A 19,583-nucleotide genomic window follows, 5' to 3' on the forward strand; every position below is an offset into this window, starting at 1 on the left:
AATTGTTTTTCTTTTAATATATCTTGGTATTAAAATTTTTGTCTAGCTTCTTCCTCTATGGGAATATTTTCCCTCATAACTTTGGAAGTGGCTTATAGTTGATTCTGCAGCCATGGGGTGCTCTGTGGGACAAGGTTCATATTCCAGCAATGATACTAGAGTGTGTCTGAGAGGCCTCATAGTCAGACAAATTCAGACATTGGGAGCTCTCCCATTGGAGAGTTTTGATCACAAACAGTTTCAATATGCTGGCAGGCAAGACACTTGAGAAAATCAATCTGAATGAATGAAAGGTATGCTTCAAAAGTGGGCATGTTAAAAATCAATGAACCCCCCAAATAGGAATAAAAATTGATCTTGCTTATATTTAGCATACTTCTCTTTGGAAATAAAGTATATTAAATTAAGACTAGTTTAGATTTTGAATCAGCTCTACATGAAGAAGTTTAGCAATGTTTAGTGCTCTAAGAATTGATTTGGATTTTCTGAGAATTACTATATTAAAAAGATTTATTGTTTCTTATTTTTGTGTCTTCTGCAGAACTAAGCACATTGCTGGTACCTTGCTGAAACAAATAATGAAAAATACTGAACGGTTAACATTTGTTAATATTTGGTTTTTTTCTGGTTTTTGTCTGCCTGGAGTTATATGATAAAGGATTTTAGCAGACGCACAAAAGCAATATGTTAGATTAAGGGTTTTTTTTTCTTTTATGTTGCTTGCTAGAAACTTGAAAAATCCTTTTGAAATCCTTTGTAAAGACTTAAGCAAATGGGAGAAAAGAGTGAAAATCATTTATACAGGGAAGCTGATGAATTCCCCCTACATTCACTGAATTCTCCTTTCTGCATCAGTGTAAAAACTGGAGTATCTTTGCGTCTCTGTAAGACCCAAGATGCCATTATCAGCATTTGAAAACAGTGAAACAACCCTATTTACTGAATGTTTTCTAAACAAATGGATCAAAAACTAAAAAGCTTTTGTAGGTGCATTTTTAGCAATTTTCCTTTGGGCTCACATTCTACAGTAAGAGAAGTCAGGAGTAACTTTGTTGGCTTCCACTTCAGCAGATTAACTCAGCTCTAGAATAGCATTTCTCAGAACAGAATTTGTCCTCTTGGTAACGGGCAAAAAGAGACAGTAAGCCTCTTGCGGGGATTGTGCAGCAGAGACCCCAGGGACTAAGAGACTCAGCTGGACCCAGCCATATGGAAGAAACGATAGACTCCCTTGAGCATTTCCAAGCTACACCTTGCTGAAGGCTTAGTCATCCCTGCTGGGGTTTGCCGTCTAATGAAAGACAAATCACTTTCACCTATTACTGGGGTCTCAAGAGCTGTTATGAATCGCATGGAACTGAATTCACAAGCAAGGAAGAACAAAAACAATTCAAATGTTGTTAAGATGTAACCTAGTAATTTCCTAAAAAATGCTGAAGACGTACTGACAATAAACAACACATTGGGAAAATGTATTAGGAACACTGTATGTATTTAGAATTTTTTTAAAAATGGAAGGTGTTTTTTAAACAAGCACATCAGTGTTAATGCTGCTGGTCGACATATTTTACTGTATAGAATAACACTTGCCCATTTTATTTTATTTTCGAAAATAACGTATGAGAGATTCTGGTGGGTTTCGCAGTAAAACTGCAATCGAAGAACATGCCACAAAAATCCTCATCCTCTCTCTCAGTCAAGACCCTCGGTGAGACGCCCGAGGTATTTCCTAAGTGCAGCCGGGGGCGTTTCAGCCCGCTCCCTCTCCAGGTAAAACACACTGGAGCATCACGACGGACCCCAGCCCTGCTCCCTCCCCTCCCTTCTCCTCGCGGAGCGCTCGACACGCGCGGGCGGGGGCTGCGTGAGAAACTCCGCGCAGCAACTCCGAGCTCCCTGAGGCGGGGAGCGGAGAGAGGAGCGGAGAGAGGAGCGGAGAAGGGCGCGGAGAGGGCAGAGGGGAGGGGAGCTCCGCGGCGCTCCCCGGGCGGGATGGGAAGACCTGCTCTCCACCGCCGCCGCCACGCTCCCCAACTTTCATTCAACCGCCGCGCCGCGCGCGCCCCCCCGCCCCGCCGTGGCCGGGCCGGGGCCGGCCGGGGCCGGGCGGCGGGCGGCGGCGCAGCCAGTGAGCGCGGCGGCGGGGCGCTGCGGGCGGGGCCGGGGGGGCGCGGCCAGGCCGGCCCTATATAGGGCGGCGCGTGGGGCACTCTCGCTCCGTGGGAGTGGGGCGAGGGGCCGTACCGGGAGAGGCGGGCGGGGGCGCCGCTGCGGCCGGCGTGGGAGCGCTCGGCGGCCTCGTTTACGGCCGGCGGCCGCGCTCGGGGAGCACTTTCCGGCGGGCGGCGGCAGCAACCTTGCGGCGGGAAAGGAGAGCCGGCCGGCCTGCGAGCGGCGGTGCTATCCCATTGTTCAAGCGGAGAGATTCGGGGTGCGAGGGAGGGAGCCGGCGTGTCGCCTCCGTTCTCCCGCTCCCCGCTGCCCCCCTCCGCCGCTTCCCTCCGCGTCGGAGAAGCGCCACCAGCGGGGAGCCGAGGGTCGGGCCAGGCTGTTCGGCACCAGCACCGACAGCTCAGGTGCACCGGCGGGAGCAGGGGAAGGGGAGCCAACCCTTCCCGAGGCGCTGTAACCTCGGTGGGCTTCGGGAGAGGAGGAAAGTTGCTCCCTTTACTGCAGCAAGCCCAGGAGCTGCTGAACTGGCCTCACGTGGAAGGACTGAGCAGTTCCCACCTTTCCCATCAGGTGCCTTTGCCGCAGCAAAACCACGGTATCCGGGAGACCACGGGGAGCAGAATAACACCCCCTCTCCCCGCCCCTCCCGCTCTCGCTGCACATCGCTTGTTATTTTTGTCTCGCCGTGCTCCCAGGATCACAGGAGGATCTATAACTGTGATCTGTCACCGAGGAGAAGGTCGTGGATGAACTCCCTTCCAGCAGGGCAACGAATCACTTCTCGGCTGCTTATTATTATCGTGTTCTAGGACCAGCCCTTTCCTGCTAAACTTGGCCTGGGAGCGTACAGCAGGAGGGGGCGCGGGGGGTGGAGAGCCAAGCCCAACAGCATCTTGTGTGTTTGACTGATTTTTTTTTTTTTCCCCCCTTTCCCTCCTCCTTCCTTGAGACAGTTTGATGAATGCTTGCGAGAGGGGTATGATTTGCTAAGGCGCCTCTGGCAGGGCGGTGTGTGCGCGGTGTACAGCCCCGCCGCCGCCCCCGTGGGCGCTGTGAGCGGCCCGCGCGGGGAACGCGCGTGGGAGCGCTGCAAGCGCCTGCGCGGGCCGCCGCGCAGGGCCGCCGCCGCTGGGCGGACTGAAGCTCCGCGGCCTCTCCGCCGGGGGCTCAGCGGGGCGTCACGGCTTTGGAAGGGGCGAGGAAGAAGATAAGTAGCTCGCCCAACTCCGCCGCACCCTAAGCCTTGTGGGTTTGCTTCGCCATCGCAGGGAGTGTGTGAAGACGAGACCCCAAGTGCCGCCTCTCCCCGCCACCGACGGGCTTAGCAAGGGACGGCCCGGGCCCGGCCCCGCGCCCAGCGAAGTTGCATTCAGCCGCGGAGCGGTGCCACCCGCCTCACTTCGTCGGGGTTGTTTTCTTGACTTGGCTTTGGATAGAACGGACTTCGCTGTCTCCGCACCCTGAAAGTTGCCGGCGCGCTCCCCGCGGCGAGGAGGAGGGCGGCGCGCCCCGCGCCTCCCCGGGGCCGAGGCCGGTGGGCGGGGCGGTGAATGATGGTTGCGGCTGGAGGGAAGCTCACCCTTTTCCTGGGGCGCTGCTGGCGATGGCGGGCGCAGTGGCGCCGCAGCCGTGCCCGGCGCAAGTGCTCCTGCTCGGAGCACCCGGGATTGTCACGGGCTGGCGCTACGCTGGCGTCCCGAGGAACCGCGCGCAACACCGAGAGCTGTAAGTAACCCCGGCCGGGCGGGGCAAACCGCTCTCAGCCTCCGGCTCCCCTCCGGGCTTCCTGCCGGCTGTGGCGACTGAGGTGGAACCCCGGCGCCTGCCGGGGTTGGGGTCCCGACGCTCTTTTGGGTGGGGGGGTTCTGTTTCCCTCTCCTGCCGCTGGCCGTGCCGCTTCACGCGATGCCGCGAGAAGGCGAGAGAGGTGTAGCGCGCTCGCCAGCCGCTGCCTTCCATCCTGGGAAGCCGCCGTGGGGAGCGCGGTTTCCCCCTCTCTCCGGGATGGGGGGCGGCGGGGCGGCAGCCGCGGCGGCCCGAGGCGCCCCAAGGCGGTGGTGAAGCGGCCCTCCCATCCACCCACCGCCGGCGCCCATTCCCGGCAACAGTTGGCTGTTACGGCATCGCCTTCCCGAGGCAGAGCCGGGCCCGGCTCCGTGGGCGCCGGCGGTCAGGCCGGGCGCGCAAAGCGCTCCCTCCCGCACAGGGAGGGGCGGGCGGGGACGACGCTGCCGGCGCTGCCCCGGCGTGACGCGGACTCGGGCTCGGCATCTGCCGGCGGGCGAGGGCGCGCCGGGTGCGGTAGCCGCCTTCGCACTCGCAGGGCACTAAGTCGTGCCACAGCGGTGATCCCTCCCCTCCTGTCGCGCACTCCGCGGCTAGGGGTGTTTTCTACATGTGGTCGGTTATTTATTATATCAGGCTGCCCTTCAGAGGTCTTAGGGAGTGGAAGAGGTGAGCGCATTATTTCTTGTTCTCTAATAAGTCATTTAAGTGTTGGCATATGAACACACGTCTGGAGTGGTGGATTTCACTCAGGAAGAATATCAGGGACACATTTCTCCTGAGACTTGTGTGGTTTCTTTGCAGTGGTGTTTTGGCCATATGTGGTATAAAACACTAAAAAAATACATTTTTGTTTTCCTGACTGCGTTGGGAACGAGCTGTAATTGTTAGAGTAGCTTCCATGTAATACCACTTCCTAATGGTTTACCTCAGGAATTGCCAAGTCTGGTTTTATTTGTAGTGATTGGAATTGGGAGAATTTTGTATCTTGAACCCAAAAGGTTATGAAAAACAGGCATACACTCCAGAGGAAAAAGTAGTTTAGAAGTATGACCAGAAATGCTAGGGCCTAAAGGCAGGTTTCCATTACTTCTGAACATGCTTCTCATTGGGCAGTCAGTATAGCTTCCTGTGCAGCAAGTGAAGAGATAAGTTTTGGTAAAATCATATTTTCTGTCATTTACTCCAACAGTGTTAAGCTTGTTTGAAACCTAATGTTTGTAATAGGAAATTAAGCTCTATTCCACATTTGTAGCCATACTAGGAAATCTGAAAGTGGCTCAAAAATTAAAATTGTCTTTGTTTCAGTCACTCAATTTTGTAACAGCCAAATAAATACTGTTGCATATATATATGTAGTAGGTTTAGTGGTTTTCTAAATGCAGTTATAACCATGTTCCGAGAGTTTTGACTCTTCTATTGTTAAAGATTGTTGTTAAAGTTAAATATGAGCTTTATAATTGGAGGCAGAATTGACTTTTTAAGAGTCTCTTGTTACAAAGTTTCAAACTACTGCTTTCAAGATTCAAAACCTTGGTTCAGTTGCTTGGAAATCAGGAACTCACGTGGTTTTAGTAGGAATGGTTTGTTGTGTTCATTTGCGTCTCCTAACTTCTGAAAATGCTGTGCCTGTGAAAACAAACAAAACAATTTAAGAGTAGCTTTTGAATGTTTTAATTTTGCTGCTTATAAATTATTCTTCTTAGGGATCTTAATGGAAATAACATCACAAGAATCACGAAGACCGACTTTGCTGGTCTCAGGCATCTTCGAGTTCTGTAAGTTTTCTCTTTCTATCATTGATATCTTTTAGGACTGATGCTAGAGTTTGTAGTTACTTTTCAGTTCATTAGGTGGATGGATTATTAGTTTTTAACTATTGTGCTACTGCATCTGAACTTAAAACCCCTTTGCCATGTGTTATATACTTATGAGTAAGTTAGCAATTGCTTTAAATATAATTTGCCTAAATTTTTTTAATATCTCCTTGAGGTTATGAGAACTTGAGGATTTAATTTGATGTGTATTACAAGTAAGAACTGCTAAAAGTGGTTGGAGTTAATTCAGTTCAAGGTTATGAAATTTACAGTTTACACTGAAAATGGGTGCTCTCAACCTGAACTATAGGGGAATTTATTAAGAAAAAAGTTATTCCTTTACTGAACATAAAAGGAAATCCCAGTCGATGATTGTTGTTTTTCTGCAGTTTCTGGACAAAAAACAAACACTTTAATAGTGGATTTGAGAAAGGAATTATTTGGTTGTTTTGTTTGGGTGGGTTTTTGTTTGTTTTAAACAATTTTGTTTCAAGCACTCTGAAGGTTTTAAAATTTTGTAGGCTTTTCTTTTTTTCTGAGGACCAAATCTAGCTACTTATTTGATAAGGCTGGTTTAATTTGAGCAAGCAGTCTTATAAAATCCTTTTTCTATTTCTCTCTGAAATAGAATATAACATTGTAGTAATTTTGAACTTTGTTACGAAACAGAACTACTGTTATGGTTACAGTCTCTGTACAGTCTTTCACTGATGTTTCTCCCAACACCACGATTCAATATTTTAGTTTTGTTATTCTCATGTGAGACTAATATCCCCTTCATACTGTTCGACTGGAGTCTTGTAGCTTGCCGAAGAGCAGTGATGTGTGTGGAAGCATATGTGTAGTTTTTTACCTTGGGACTCGTAAACTAAATGAGTGAATGTCATATCAATTCCTGTTTCTTTTACCAAAGATTATTTTCCTTCATTTAAGTATATGAGCCCATGTAAACTGTTGATGACAGGAGTCCGGAAGGTTAAAGTGGATGTTGCTCTAGGATAGCTGTTGTATTGTTTTAATGAATATGTGGTTGCCTCTAAATGACCACTGTTAACACAACAACTTATCTCAGAGATATTAAAACTTATATATAAAAATTTCTGTATTTCAGTCAGCTCATGGAAAACAAGATTAGTACTATTGAGAGAGGAGCATTCCAGGATTTAAAAGAGCTGGAGAGGCTGTAAGTATTTTTAATTCTAAAAGTGTTAACTCTTTTTTTGGTCAAATTAGTTGTTAAGGTACTCAGGCTTCAGATTTTAAGTTTTTGTTTATAAACTTGGGACTTCTAGCCTTATTGAGACAGAAGAGAAATAAGAAATTCTCAAGCAGTATGTATGGGACTCGGTTGGGAGGGGAGCATTCATGATCAGTCCAGATTTGAAGTGTAAACTGCAATTGTCCTGTAAGAAATAGTTTGAATATGATCAGATATTGTCACCTGAATCTTGGATGCACAAGGACTTTTTAAAACATAAATACACCATAAAAGCCTGTTTGGACATACTGTGTTAGGTGCTAGTCTTGGAGATGTTAGATGTTTCATACAATGTCTTGTTGGACGTAACTACTGGTTATAAAATATTGTCTTGTTATGTAGTATGAAAGCAGTAATTGAATTCCACTCCAGTTTTTATATGATTAAAGCTTTTACAAAGGTTTAGATAAATTTAGCTTTCAAAAATTATTTGAATTTGGATTTAAAAAAAAAAGGTTGAGTACTGCGGGGAGAGAAGATGGAGCAGAGATGAGGGGATCTTGTGTGGTGAAGCTGAAGTACAAACACCTGCTTGGTTGCAGTGAGACCTAGAAAATGAGTAGTTCCCAAACTAGCTTAGCTTTTTATAATAGCTGCTTAATTTTCAGTATGTGCCTTCTTATTTTGTTGCGCTTCAAATGCAAATGTTTTTTAAAATGTATTGTACAACTTGGTACACTTGACTTGTTAAAGGCAAGATGCTGATTGTTGGACGTAGTTTCAGTTTGGAGTCAGGAAAGTCTAGGAATGTCACTGTATTAATGTATGTTCATGTAGAACTTCAGAGTGGTGCCTTCATTCTTAGGCATCTTAGTTGCTGCATTTTCATTATATCACCTTTTTTTTAAGAATGCCTCTGAGCTCTTGTTTAGTTTTTCATATGCTGCTGCTTTAACTTCATAAAAGTATTTCTACTTTAATCCATTGAAAAGCAGCACTGGCCTGAACATGGTTTGTCTTATTAAAGTTGCTTTGTATCCACAGCTGCTGTGTGTTTAAAACAAAAACCCCCACAAACCATTATGGTTTGGTTGGTCATTTTCACAAAGTTATTCAAGAGACTTAGTAACCACCAGTGTAATTATGATACTTCTATAATAGTTGAAATATTATGTATTTGAGATAATTACCTCATTTTTTCAAATAAACCAAAGTAACTTTTTGACCTAAAAATGGAAATGTTATTATAAAGTACAACTTTTTTTTTAATAAATTTTAATGAGATCGATTGCTCTTCAAAAAAAACCTGACTATGCATTTCTAAGTCGTATTAAAACACTTAATGCAATGCTTTTTACAATGTGTTTTAAACTTTGTACAAAGCATAGGGATTTAGTACAGCTTCTCCTGCTGAGGTATATATTGGAATAATATATACACATACCTAAATTTGGTTTATAAGGTCTAGATAAAAAAAATAAACAACAGTTTAGTTCATATTGCAAAAGTAAGTACACGTACATGAAACGTTAATAAACATTAGAAGACTCATGCTTTCACTGTGAATCTGGTTTAACACTGAGATACCAAATGCTTGCAAAGTCTTACAACAGTTTATAGTCAGCCTTATTTCTTGATTATATCGAAGTAAGATCTTGCTGTCTGACTTATTAACAAATTTCGAAAAACTTTTAAACTTGTCATAATTTCAAGGCACTTACTGGTAATATTTTTGAAGTATAGAATTGTAATACTAGAGAAAAATGAACTTCAACAGTAAAACTGATTTGTCTGATGTGCTTGTATTTTGCCGTTACATTGTCTGGGTTTTTTTCTTTGGTTTTTCCGTGATAACTGGGCAGCGGTAGATATTTTCCATTTACATAAGACACTAGTTCTGAAGAGAAATTACGGCTACTTTTGTGAGTTATTTTTCTTCACTATTCAGCAGGCAAACTGACATTTGAAAATTTAGTTATTTAGACCTATGAAGTCAGATTGTGTTTTGTCTTCAGAATTATTTTGTATCTGCTCCAACACTTGTCAGTTGCTTTAATTTGCTGGAATTCAGTCAGTGTTAGGTGTGTGGGTGACTTGTAATTTGAATATATATGCAGGATGTCTTTAAACCGCCCCAGCTGTTGGCTAAGAGCAAATATTTCATATTTGTGAGGAAAAGCTGAGAAAATTCTTCTTGTTTACAACTGCCAAGTCCATCTGATGAAGGCGCATTGTTATCTGACAGCCAATTCATCTCCTTGGGATTCTGAAATCCAAAATGATTTCTCAGGAAACCTGTGAGCACTTCCTTCAAGTATTTTCTTTTATACATTAAATAGCAAGCACTTTAAAGCTTTTTATTTTTTTTTCAATGTGTAAGTGTAGGGTGTCACATTTTCACTCTAAATGTAAAGTGCCAAAGTGCTGTCAAAGAAAACCTGACACAGACCTTTTAGCATGCTAGCGGAAGGTATAAGAGAACCTTACTACAATTTAAATGAACTCAATTTGGTTTATCAGATTGTTTACATTTAATATTTCTTATGTTGAAATATCCTGTGCTAGTGTACAAGCTGAATTTTAAAATATATTTCCCGTACTTCAGTACTTTAATGTGAAAACAGACTTTCACTGTAGTGACCCTTTGGGGAAAAAAATACCCATCTCTCTAACTGAAGTGGTGGTTTTTTTGTTTTTTGGTGTTTTTTTCCCTTTTAACTGGAATTTCAGTTACAAATTTTTTTTTAGACCAATTACTCTGATTTCCAGGGAACTGTTTGGTTTGTCAGTGAGTTACTTGTGTATACTCCTTTTTAGAACTTGGAATCCAAAACACTGAATATCCTCAACTCTCTCTAATGAAAGGGAAGACTTGAAGCACTTTGCAAAATTAATCTCAGAGAGAAGAAACTCTCAACCTTCTCTTCAGAAGAGAGGAACTGCTAGGGATATGATTTGATTAAATCTGTATATATACCTCTCTCAGATGGTTTCTCCTGTAGTTTACCAAAACAGTAACAAATCTCTAGTATACAAGGTAGATGTGGTAGTATGTACACAAAGCTATTTAGACCTAATATGCTTCACAATGGGAATTTGTGTCACACCAGAGTAATTGTAGAAGTGCAATGGAACTGAAAGCTACAATAAATACTGCTCTAACAACTGATTCTTACTACAGCAGCCCTGTGTTAAAGTAAAAATGTTCAGTTTGCAATTAATGATTGTATAGGTATGCCTGCTACGTAAGAACTGGGAGGGAAAATGAGGTGGAAACTAGCAACTTAGTAAGTTATAGGTCTGTGGGAACTTAGTAGCTGGAGAAACCCTGGCTAAGGTGATTTTCCTGTAAACCTTTTAGTTGGATACTTCTGTGAGAAGTCTTCAGTCAAATAAATGGGTATACACTGCACTGTTTACTTAGTCCCAGTCTCCAGCAGTCCTGAAGCACTTTAAGGGCTGAAATCTTAAGGCTCCAGTGCAAGCCAGTTTGGTGCAATACTGCCTGAACCAGTGAGTCTGCCACCAATGTGGCTTTCTCATTGCCTGTATCTTCAATGGAAGAATCACATGGTCTGTTGTGTTGTGTAGCTGCTCTGTCTGCTGAAATAACCAACCCTCTTTGATAGAAAAATGGGCTGTAGGTGTTGAAGTTCAGTTGGGACAACTTATACCTTTGAATACATCCCAAAGCATACCAAAAACTCTTGGATTAATTATGATCTTGACTGTCCTGTATTTAACATCTGCAAGAGTTTCTATGTTAACTAGTTACTTGTATGAGCCCATGTACCTGAGCAGGGCCTCTAAAGAGCATGTGGATGTTCAGTACATCCCACAGGGAAGGGATTGGGATATGACCTGTTATGTTGCGTGAGCCTCTGACATAGGCCACAGTGATGTATCAGTGTTGGGTATGTGTATATATATATCTGCTTCATGTCAGGGAAACAAAAAGGATCTAGGTATGGAGGATTTTGACAGCATTTATGGATTTCCAGAGACCACTGCTTATTATGGGAGACAAAACCTTTTGAAACGATTCCTTATGAGAATGTGGAATTAAACACTTGTTTCTTCTTTCTTCATAAAACTGTCGTCTTGGGTGTGATGTTTATAATAGTTTGAAATAGTCTCTTAAGATAGCAAGATAAACTGTACATCTCCCCTTTCTGAAAACTATTAGACACAGCTTTAAAAATTATTTTTAATAAATGTAGGCCGTTGTTATCCCCAAGGCCACCTCCTTCTGTGGTGTTGCCGATACTGCTCAAAATATCCCAGTGTTTTTACAAGTCATTGCCATCTGGAGGGAAGTATAAAACTTGGTTGAAGACAGCTGCTGTAGACTGAACCACTTCTATTATAAGCTACTTAAATCTAAAATTTCTGTACAGTTCTTTGTACTCCAGAAATACAGTGTAGTCAGATTTTGAGGGCTGACTATACTCTTGTTTAAAAAGAAGAACAGTTACCTTTTCATTTAAAAAAAAAAATTTTTTTTGGCTGACAGGAATGTTTTTATCATAATCTTTCCTAATATTTTTTCAGGTCTAGTAGTTGGGATTCCAGCTGTTATCGTTCTAAAACTATGCTAAACATGGAAAAAACATGTCAGGATAGGAAGAGTTTACAGCAATTGTTTGAAAACTACCCACATTTTTTTTTTCTGTATCTGTGAATAATCCATTGAGGCAGCAGTATGCCCCTAAAATGCTAATTTGGAGTCTGATTCTGCAGACATTTACCATGTGAATAACTTGGTTTGCATGAGTAGTCCTACTGATTACTCCTGTGAGAAAGGTTGCTTGTGTGGCCTAAAAAATTTCCAGGCCAAGACCCTACACTTTTGATACTTGACTAATAAAATTTATTTCTAAAATATCAATTTATGATCTTAATAGTTCTAAAGTGTTACCTGTGTAGACTTAAAGCCAAACTAAAAAGAAACAAAACCAATCCCCAAACAAACAAACAAAAAAAAGGCCACCAACCCCCATTAAACGTATTTCTGCTGTAGTGTGTAGATGAAACATTACTCTCACAGAAACAACTGCAATCTCTGAGTTAGTATCTAAGCAAAATCTCCCCTCCTGCCCGTACCTCCCCAAAAACCAGCTCCCCTGAGCTACATGGTGTGAATAAGTTGAAATCAGGAGGTCAAGAAAAGAATGCCGTAAGGTTGAACATCAAGTTGGTACATGAAATAGCTTTTAAATGGAAATTATTGATGTTGTATTTTCGTGTTTCTTACAATGCATTACTGAATGATGTGGCAACAAATATTTCAAGAACTAAATGTTTTGTAACCGTTCATTCTTTTTTCTAAATTTTTACAACACAATTCTAAATTGTCAAACTGAGGAATTGTCTGTACTTGCTATTTATTTGGGCTCCATATCCACAAATACATTCAAACAAGTTAATAAAAGTTAACATGATGGGAGCATTTACTTAGATGTGTACTTATGAGTGTTTGAGTAGTACTGAAAACACTATGGTTTTGTTCATGGTACATACGAACAATTTGAAATTTACAGATATGTCACAGCACAGAAAGAAAAGTATATTTCAACTAAATAGTTTCAAGGAAAAGTTCTTTCTAGTTAGAAAACAAACTACTTCGATTTCTGGATATAAATTTTTATGTGAAACTGCTGTGCTTGCAGTTTCTGCAGCAAGGGCTTAATTATAACCTCAATAAATAGGAGTTGATCTTGTTAAAAATATTAAATAGGATTCAATAAAATAAAGTGGGGTTTAGCTGTATTTCACATATTACAGGGTTAGAGTTATCCATTTGAGCTCTTTCAGATAAATGTAGTAAACTATTACGCTGCATTAGTAGGTTTTGAAATGGTAGAATCAAAAGTGACTTAGGAGTTACCATGATCTCTGAATGTACGGTGTTTTATGGAGCATCTCATCTTGCAAAGTCATGCATAGCAGGATGGACTAAGAAATAAAACAGTCCATCTGGGATAAAAACAAATACAGTTTATCTTGGGCAATAGTGTCCATTAGGCCTGAGCATTTATTGAGGGAATTAACAGCTGCTTCAAAATAGACTATGAACTAGTACTGCTCTTTCTGCCTAGTCTAGAAAAGAGCTGCACTATATTATGTGTATCTTCTTTCTTAGGGTACAGACTTATTGTATCACTGATGGCATAAAACATACTGTTCAGAGATTAAAATAAACCTGTATGCTAACTTTTTATTATGTATTGATATGTGGCATGAGACTGCAGTTTTATTCCAATGACTTGATTAACTTCATTGACAAAATGTAAATTCCAACTAGGAAAATACTAACTTCTAAAAGGAGAATAGCAGGATTTTCATGATTCTTTAAATGTGAACTGTATCAATAAATTAATCCCAGAATAATTAGTTTGGGCTGAACTTTGTCTTTCTGGGTTTTGAATCTCTTATAGTATATAGTCATTTCAGTTACAGAAGAGAAGCATAAGAAACAGTGGATTTTACTTCTATGAAGCTATATGATCAAAATTCAGGGGCAGAGACTTCTGGAAAAAATGCCAAATGTCATCTGTTTTTATGGTGCAGTTTTGCAGTTTTAGCTGAAGCAAAATTTGATTTTTTTTTTTTTCTGGTTTGCAGACACTTAGGTGTGAAGTGTAGAGGCTATTGTGGAATCTTAGGACCCCTGATGAAAAATGCTGTATTAGCAGTGGAGTCACCACTACTATTCCAGGAATAATTTATATCACTATCATAGTTAAAACCACAGCCCATAAGTGAACAGTATTTCATATTTCATTTTGTGCTTGATTGTATATAGTGTCAATGAAATCAGTTTTTTGGTCGTAAGATCTTGTGTTATAGTACAGAAGTTCTTAGCTCTTTAGCTTGAAATTATTCTCCAGTTTCTTTTCTCACTGAATATTGGTCTTTATTTTGGTGTGGAAGTTCCTTACTGAATCTGAGAACTAATTTTTTTAAGTTGGGGTACATTCTGAACAGTTTTGACTGCTGCAGACAGGAAAGTCTAATTCAGACTGCCTACAACTCAGGGGGTTATGCATATGCTTGTTTTTTAAGACTGCTCGATGTTATGACTTCCTCCCCCCATAGCATTGATACTTAATTATCTGTCTGGCATCAGTCTGAATACATGAGCATTTGAAGAGTTAATGCCTTCACTCTTGTGTGTGATAGGTAGTAGAAGAATAATGAGTTCAGGTAACGAATACCTGTTTTTGAACAGCCCTGAAGGGGTGAACAGTTATTCCTTGTTAATCATGGATGTGAAAAATCCTTCTCTTAGCTAATCCTACATAGTTAAGGGCAAAGCATAGCACATTCCTCATCTTGGAACAAGCAGGAGGCTGAAACCTGCAGTGCTAATCACTTACCAAGGGAATGTGGGACTATCTTACGTGAATTGTACTGGGGCACCTCTATTTACAGTTAAAAAAAATAAAAAATACTACGGTAATTATTCTATATTAGCAGACTTTTGTCAAAGTAGCTTCAAATATCTTCTCTAAAAATGTCTGTTGAATCAGAAATACACAAAGGCCGTCTTTGAAGACAGTATTTAAAAAAAATCAGAAGATAGCTACATTTTGATGACAGAATACTACAAAATGTTTGATAAAACTATAAGTCCAAGAGCAATTTTCTTCTAAAAGCCTTTTCAATGCCTGCTATTATTTTTAGTATTTTTTATTCATCTGACTGTCTTTTCTCATGGGACTCCTTTTATAGGTCTAGAAGTCAAATTGCAGTGAGAAGTCCTGTTTGCTCTTTGCAGACCTTTTTACGAATTCCAGGGCAGGAAGGCTGTTTATTTTTCCCACATCTGTTTTGTGCTCATCCTTTGTGACATTGTTTGCTGGATGCTCTTGTTTCTTGTTTCCTCTGAAATGGGTAATTTGCACTGTTGCAAAATGGTGAAACCAAATCTGAATCTGCAGAACTGTGCCGGTGTTTTTGTTTCAAATGGTGTTTCGTGTTTGGAAGCTATTTTAAATTGATTCTACAGAGCAATGATATTAAACTCAATGCTATAAATTTTAGTTTTTAGTCTATAAAAATCATATTTATTTGTTGCAGAGACAGTTCAGTTTTTTTAAAACTGATTTAATATTAAATGGCCACAGGTGAAAATTGAGTTATCATCATTTTAATATAGAATATGTGAAAGAACATCAAAGATGCTCCTTATTTTAATAGCAGAAACCACACTTCTATCTGGAATTTTACAGTTAAGCTCCAAAAATGTATGAGGAATCTGGCTGCAGCTTCAGTGACTCATAGTGTTATATTACCTCATTTACTATGAGGAGTCTGGTTGAAACTTCATCAGAAGAAATGTTTTATTCTCCTTCATAATATGTAGTGCATTGTGCTGGCTTGTCTTTAATAATAGTCTAGACCGATAATCAAAAACAATGTGGCAAAGTCTCCCTTAATTTTTTTAAGGAATACCAGCCTTTCTGGCTTTGTTTTGGCAGGACGTCTGTACAGGTGCGATAGAAAAATACTTGAGTGAAAACTTACTGTGGTAGCTCAGTGCCAGAAAGACAGTTACAAGCCTATCAGGACTATCCCCAGGCCTTTCTCATGTTTCTAAAGAATCTGTTCAAACTCTAGTTAAATTCCATATAATAGAGTGGCTTCCCCTTCCCACTTTCTTTGCCTTTTTTTTTCCTTTTTTTTTTTTTTTGGCTTGGAAGTGATCCCAGGTGTTGTCAAAGATCATCTTTGTTTCATCTGATACTTGAACCTATATTACTCCATGGAGGTTTTATAACTTCTGTTTCCTTATTTGTGGTATACTTTATAGAATAAAATCCAATAAATTAACCTCATGAGATTGTGGAGGTTTGAAGAAGTCTCTGAAGATTGTCCAGTCCCACGCCACAGATTAATCCAAGGTCAATCAGAGCAGGTGGCTGAGGGCTGTTTTCAGTTGAATTTTGAACATCTCCCAGTGACGGATAATCTACAGTATTTCTGGGCAACCTAATCCAGTGTTTGACTACCCTTGCAGTCAAACAATTTTCTTAGGTCTAAGAGCAATTTTCCTGTACTTTGATTTGTGTCCATTGCCTCTTGTTCTTTCCCTATGCACCTCTGAGAAGAGTCTGGCTCAGTCTTCCTTGCTTGGGAAGGAAGTGCATCACTTATTTATACACATAAAGTATTTATACACATTGAGATATCTCTGAGCCTTCTCCTCCTCAGGCTAAAGAGTCCCAACTCTCTCAACTTCTCCCAGTGTGCTTCAGTCTGCCTCCTTACTAATCTTAGTGGTCCTCCCCTGGACTTGCTCCAGTATGTCCATGTCTCTCTTGTAATGGGGAGGCCACCACTGGGCACATCTCTCCAGGTGCCTCCCTAGTGCTGATTGTAGGGAAAGACTACCTGCCTTGACCTGCTGGCAACACTCTTGCTGACTCCACTTCAATCTTATTCACCTGGACCCCAGATCTTTCTCTGTAAAGCTGATTTCCAACTGGTGGTTCTCCAGTGTGTGCTGGTGTATGGTGTTGGTCTTCTCCAAGTGCAGAGCTTTGCATTGCTCTTTTGTTGATCTTCACAAGTTTCCTTTTAGAACAGTTCTCCAGCCTGAGTCTCTCTGACAGGCAGTGCACACACCTTGTGTATCAGTCATTCTTTCCAGTTCTGCATCACCTGCAAACATGCTGAGGGTGCACAGTGTCCCATCTTCCAGATTGTTGATGAAGTTCTGAACAATACTGGTTCCAGTACTGACCCCTGGGGTACATCACTAGTGACTGTTCTCCAGATGGACTTTGAGCTCCTGATCACAGCCCTTTGAACTTGGCACTTCAGCTAATTTTCGATCCACCTCACCATCGGCTTTTGTAGCCTGTACTTTATCAGTTTGTCTATGAGGACAACCATTATGAATGACAATGTCAGAAGCTTTACTGAAGTCAAGATGAACAACACCTACTGCCTTCCCGTCATCTGCCAAGTTCTTTATGCATTGTAGGAGGCTATCAGGTTAGTCAGGCATAATTTTCCCTGTTGTAAATCCATGCTGACTACCCCCAGTCATCATCTTGTTCTTAGTGTGCCTAGAGCAGAAATAGCTTCTCTTTTGCTCTGTCACATTCCCAAGCATTGAACTGGAGCTTCTAGCCTGTAGTTTCCTAGCTTTTACTTTGTTTTTCAGGCTTTTTAGTGCCGTAGGTAGAATTAAGGAGAGTAGTGACCAACTATTTATAGAAATATCCTTTCTGTTGAAACAGTAAGGAATACAGAAGCTTCCAGAAAACAAAAGCCTTAGTTTCTTTCTTTCCTTCTTAATAAACCCCCCTCTTTTTAGAGGTAAAGTGAGTATAGACCTCTGACAGTGCAAAACACTGTTCTGCATAATGTAGGGAGAATTGATTGTGGTAATTTCGGACCTGACATCAAACTCATGGGAGAAGAAAATGAAGAACAGAAAATAGGGTTAGGGTTCAAGTAGTGTACACTAGTACAGTGTAGTACTGTAGTACTACAAATAAGAAACTGAGTTTACAGTAGTATCCTGATTCTGTTCAGAATTTTGTTTTTTTAAACTGAAACAAATATCTAATAGATACTTGAAATTAAATGGAGACTAAGTTAGATATCTTTCGTAGCTAGTCACTGTTTAACCTGGAAAATGGAGCTGTGCTTAAGTGGTTTTTGACCTGGGGAAAACTTTCTTGGCCATCCAAATGCTGTAATATCAGTCCTGAACTTCTCAGATTCCAGTTTTTATTCATGAGGTTGGTAAACTTGATATTGTTAGGCTTAATGAGATTATGAATAGTTTGACTAGAGACACAAGATCTTTGCAGAGAATTCTTAATGGAAAAACTGGCACAGTCTTTTGCTTAGCTCTTAGTTTTTGGGCCTTCCTCTCACTTGATGACATGTTCATTCAAGTCACATTCATGGACAGCAGTTGCCAGATGTGTTGAAGTTCAGCATATTGTGGCTTTGGACATGGATACACAAATGTTTTCTGCCTCTAGCAGATACAGCAACATGTTTTTTGTAGTAAAGTAGTAAGACTTGCCTTCCTTTCAGACATAATTCAAAGTCAAACTCTCTATAAAATTCTCTGGTGAGGCAATAGGAGTCACGTATTCTGAACTCTATTATTCTAACCCTATCAGAGTCAGACTTTTAGGACTTCATGGTTAAATAAACCCATGGAGATGATTTGGGTGCTGTGCACTAGCTTTCTGTTTTAAGGTTCTTGGATAATTTTGTAAGTTGATTCTGTATTTCCTGAGCTCATAACTGATGTTAGACCTTTCCAGAGGATGCATATCCCTGTAACATCTTGGAACTACTTAGGGAGCCTAGTGGGCTCAGTCCTTGTGAGTAGAAAGTACTGCTGCATGAACACACAGAGGTTTGATTACTGACAAGCATTGAAATTTTTAAAAATATAACTAATGAAAAAAGGCTTTTGTGCTTTTAAACTCTATGTGTATTTTGCAAATGAACTTCAGTGAAATGTTATGTGGTATTTTCAAATGAGTGTAACAGTAATGACTTCTGCTGACAAACAGATGTGGATGTGCTCCTTTCTAGAGTACAATTTCTAAACTGTACAGTGCTGTGTGCTACTATGTGCAGATAGTGTATTTACTTCTCTTGGTTAACTTTGAAAGAGGAATGAAAAAGAATGACTTATGCTACCAATAAGTTTGTGTGAGTTGGAAGCCTTCTATCCTTCCTGAAGCAATGGTGGTAGAAGAAAATGCATCTGTGCCTCGTATTTAGAGTTTTGGAAGGCTGTCATTCTCTATGCACCTAATGGGATAGGCTGTTTCTAATTAAAGAGTACAGCTGATTTATAACTTACTTGGGACAGCTCTTAACTTCAATCAGTTTTCAAGTTATCTTTGAGTGCTTCTGTTGTTTTAGAGGGCCTATGGGTAGAAGTACCTCTACTTGAACTAAAACCCACTGGAAAATTACTTATGTGGGACAAAATAGCAGCCTTCCAGTACCTGTGAGGTGCTTATGAGAAAGCTCAAGCCAGACTCATTGCTGTGGTGAGTCAACAAGCATAAATTGAAATGGGAAGTATGGCTGCATACTTGGGAAGTAGGGACACAACTGGGAAGTATGGGCTACAAATGAGAAGTAAGGGCACAACTTCTTCACCATGAGGACAGTCAAGCACTGGAACAGCTCAATTGCCCACAGAGGCTCTATAGTCTCATACAGCTTCTGTGGCTGTATGTAGCTGATACCATAGGATCAGAAACAAGTTACAGTGAAGGCTGTAACAAGTCTGTGAAACAGAGACCTGCATGTGAACTATAGCAATTGCAGATGATTACATTGTACAAAGTATAATTAAGATTTTTTTTTTTCTCCCTTCTGCCCTCATGCGTGATTGCAACTGGATCATAGTTATTGTGGTATGAAAACTTGAGAGAGATATCAGAACAGATTTGTGGCATGGCCAGACCTCAGTGGGTTAGATACGTTGTTACTGGGACCATAATGTGCTCTCCCTGCAGTGTACCTCTCTCTCTGTCATCCTCTAGGTATCCTCTGGCTGCATGCAGAAGACAAGTAAAATTCAGATATGTACCAATTTCAGCTAAGATAGTCTG

At 41.2% G+C, this 19,583-nt stretch overlaps 1 protein-coding gene across 1 annotated transcript in view; it reads left to right on the forward strand.

Moving 5' to 3' along the window:
- The first annotated feature begins 3,775 nt into the window (after positions 1–3,775).
- SLIT2 (slit guidance ligand 2) overlaps positions 3,776–19,583 on the forward strand; it is a 267,460-nt gene continuing 251,652 nt past the window's right edge. Inside the window, exons 1-4 of the mRNA XM_025895239.2 lie at positions 3,776–3,897; positions 4,088–4,576; positions 5,664–5,735; positions 6,886–6,957. Of these exons, the coding sequence (XP_025751024.1) occupies positions 3,776–3,897; positions 4,088–4,576; positions 5,664–5,735; positions 6,886–6,957 (755 nt within the window). The remainder of the gene's footprint in view (positions 3,898–4,087; positions 4,577–5,663; positions 5,736–6,885; positions 6,958–19,583) is intronic.

Source organism: Manacus vitellinus, unplaced genomic scaffold (assembly GCF_001715985.3).
Source record: "Manacus vitellinus isolate BGI_N305 unplaced genomic scaffold, ASM171598v3 scaffold_0_pilon, whole genome shotgun sequence".
NCBI lineage: Eukaryota > Metazoa > Chordata > Aves > Passeriformes > Pipridae > Manacus > Manacus vitellinus.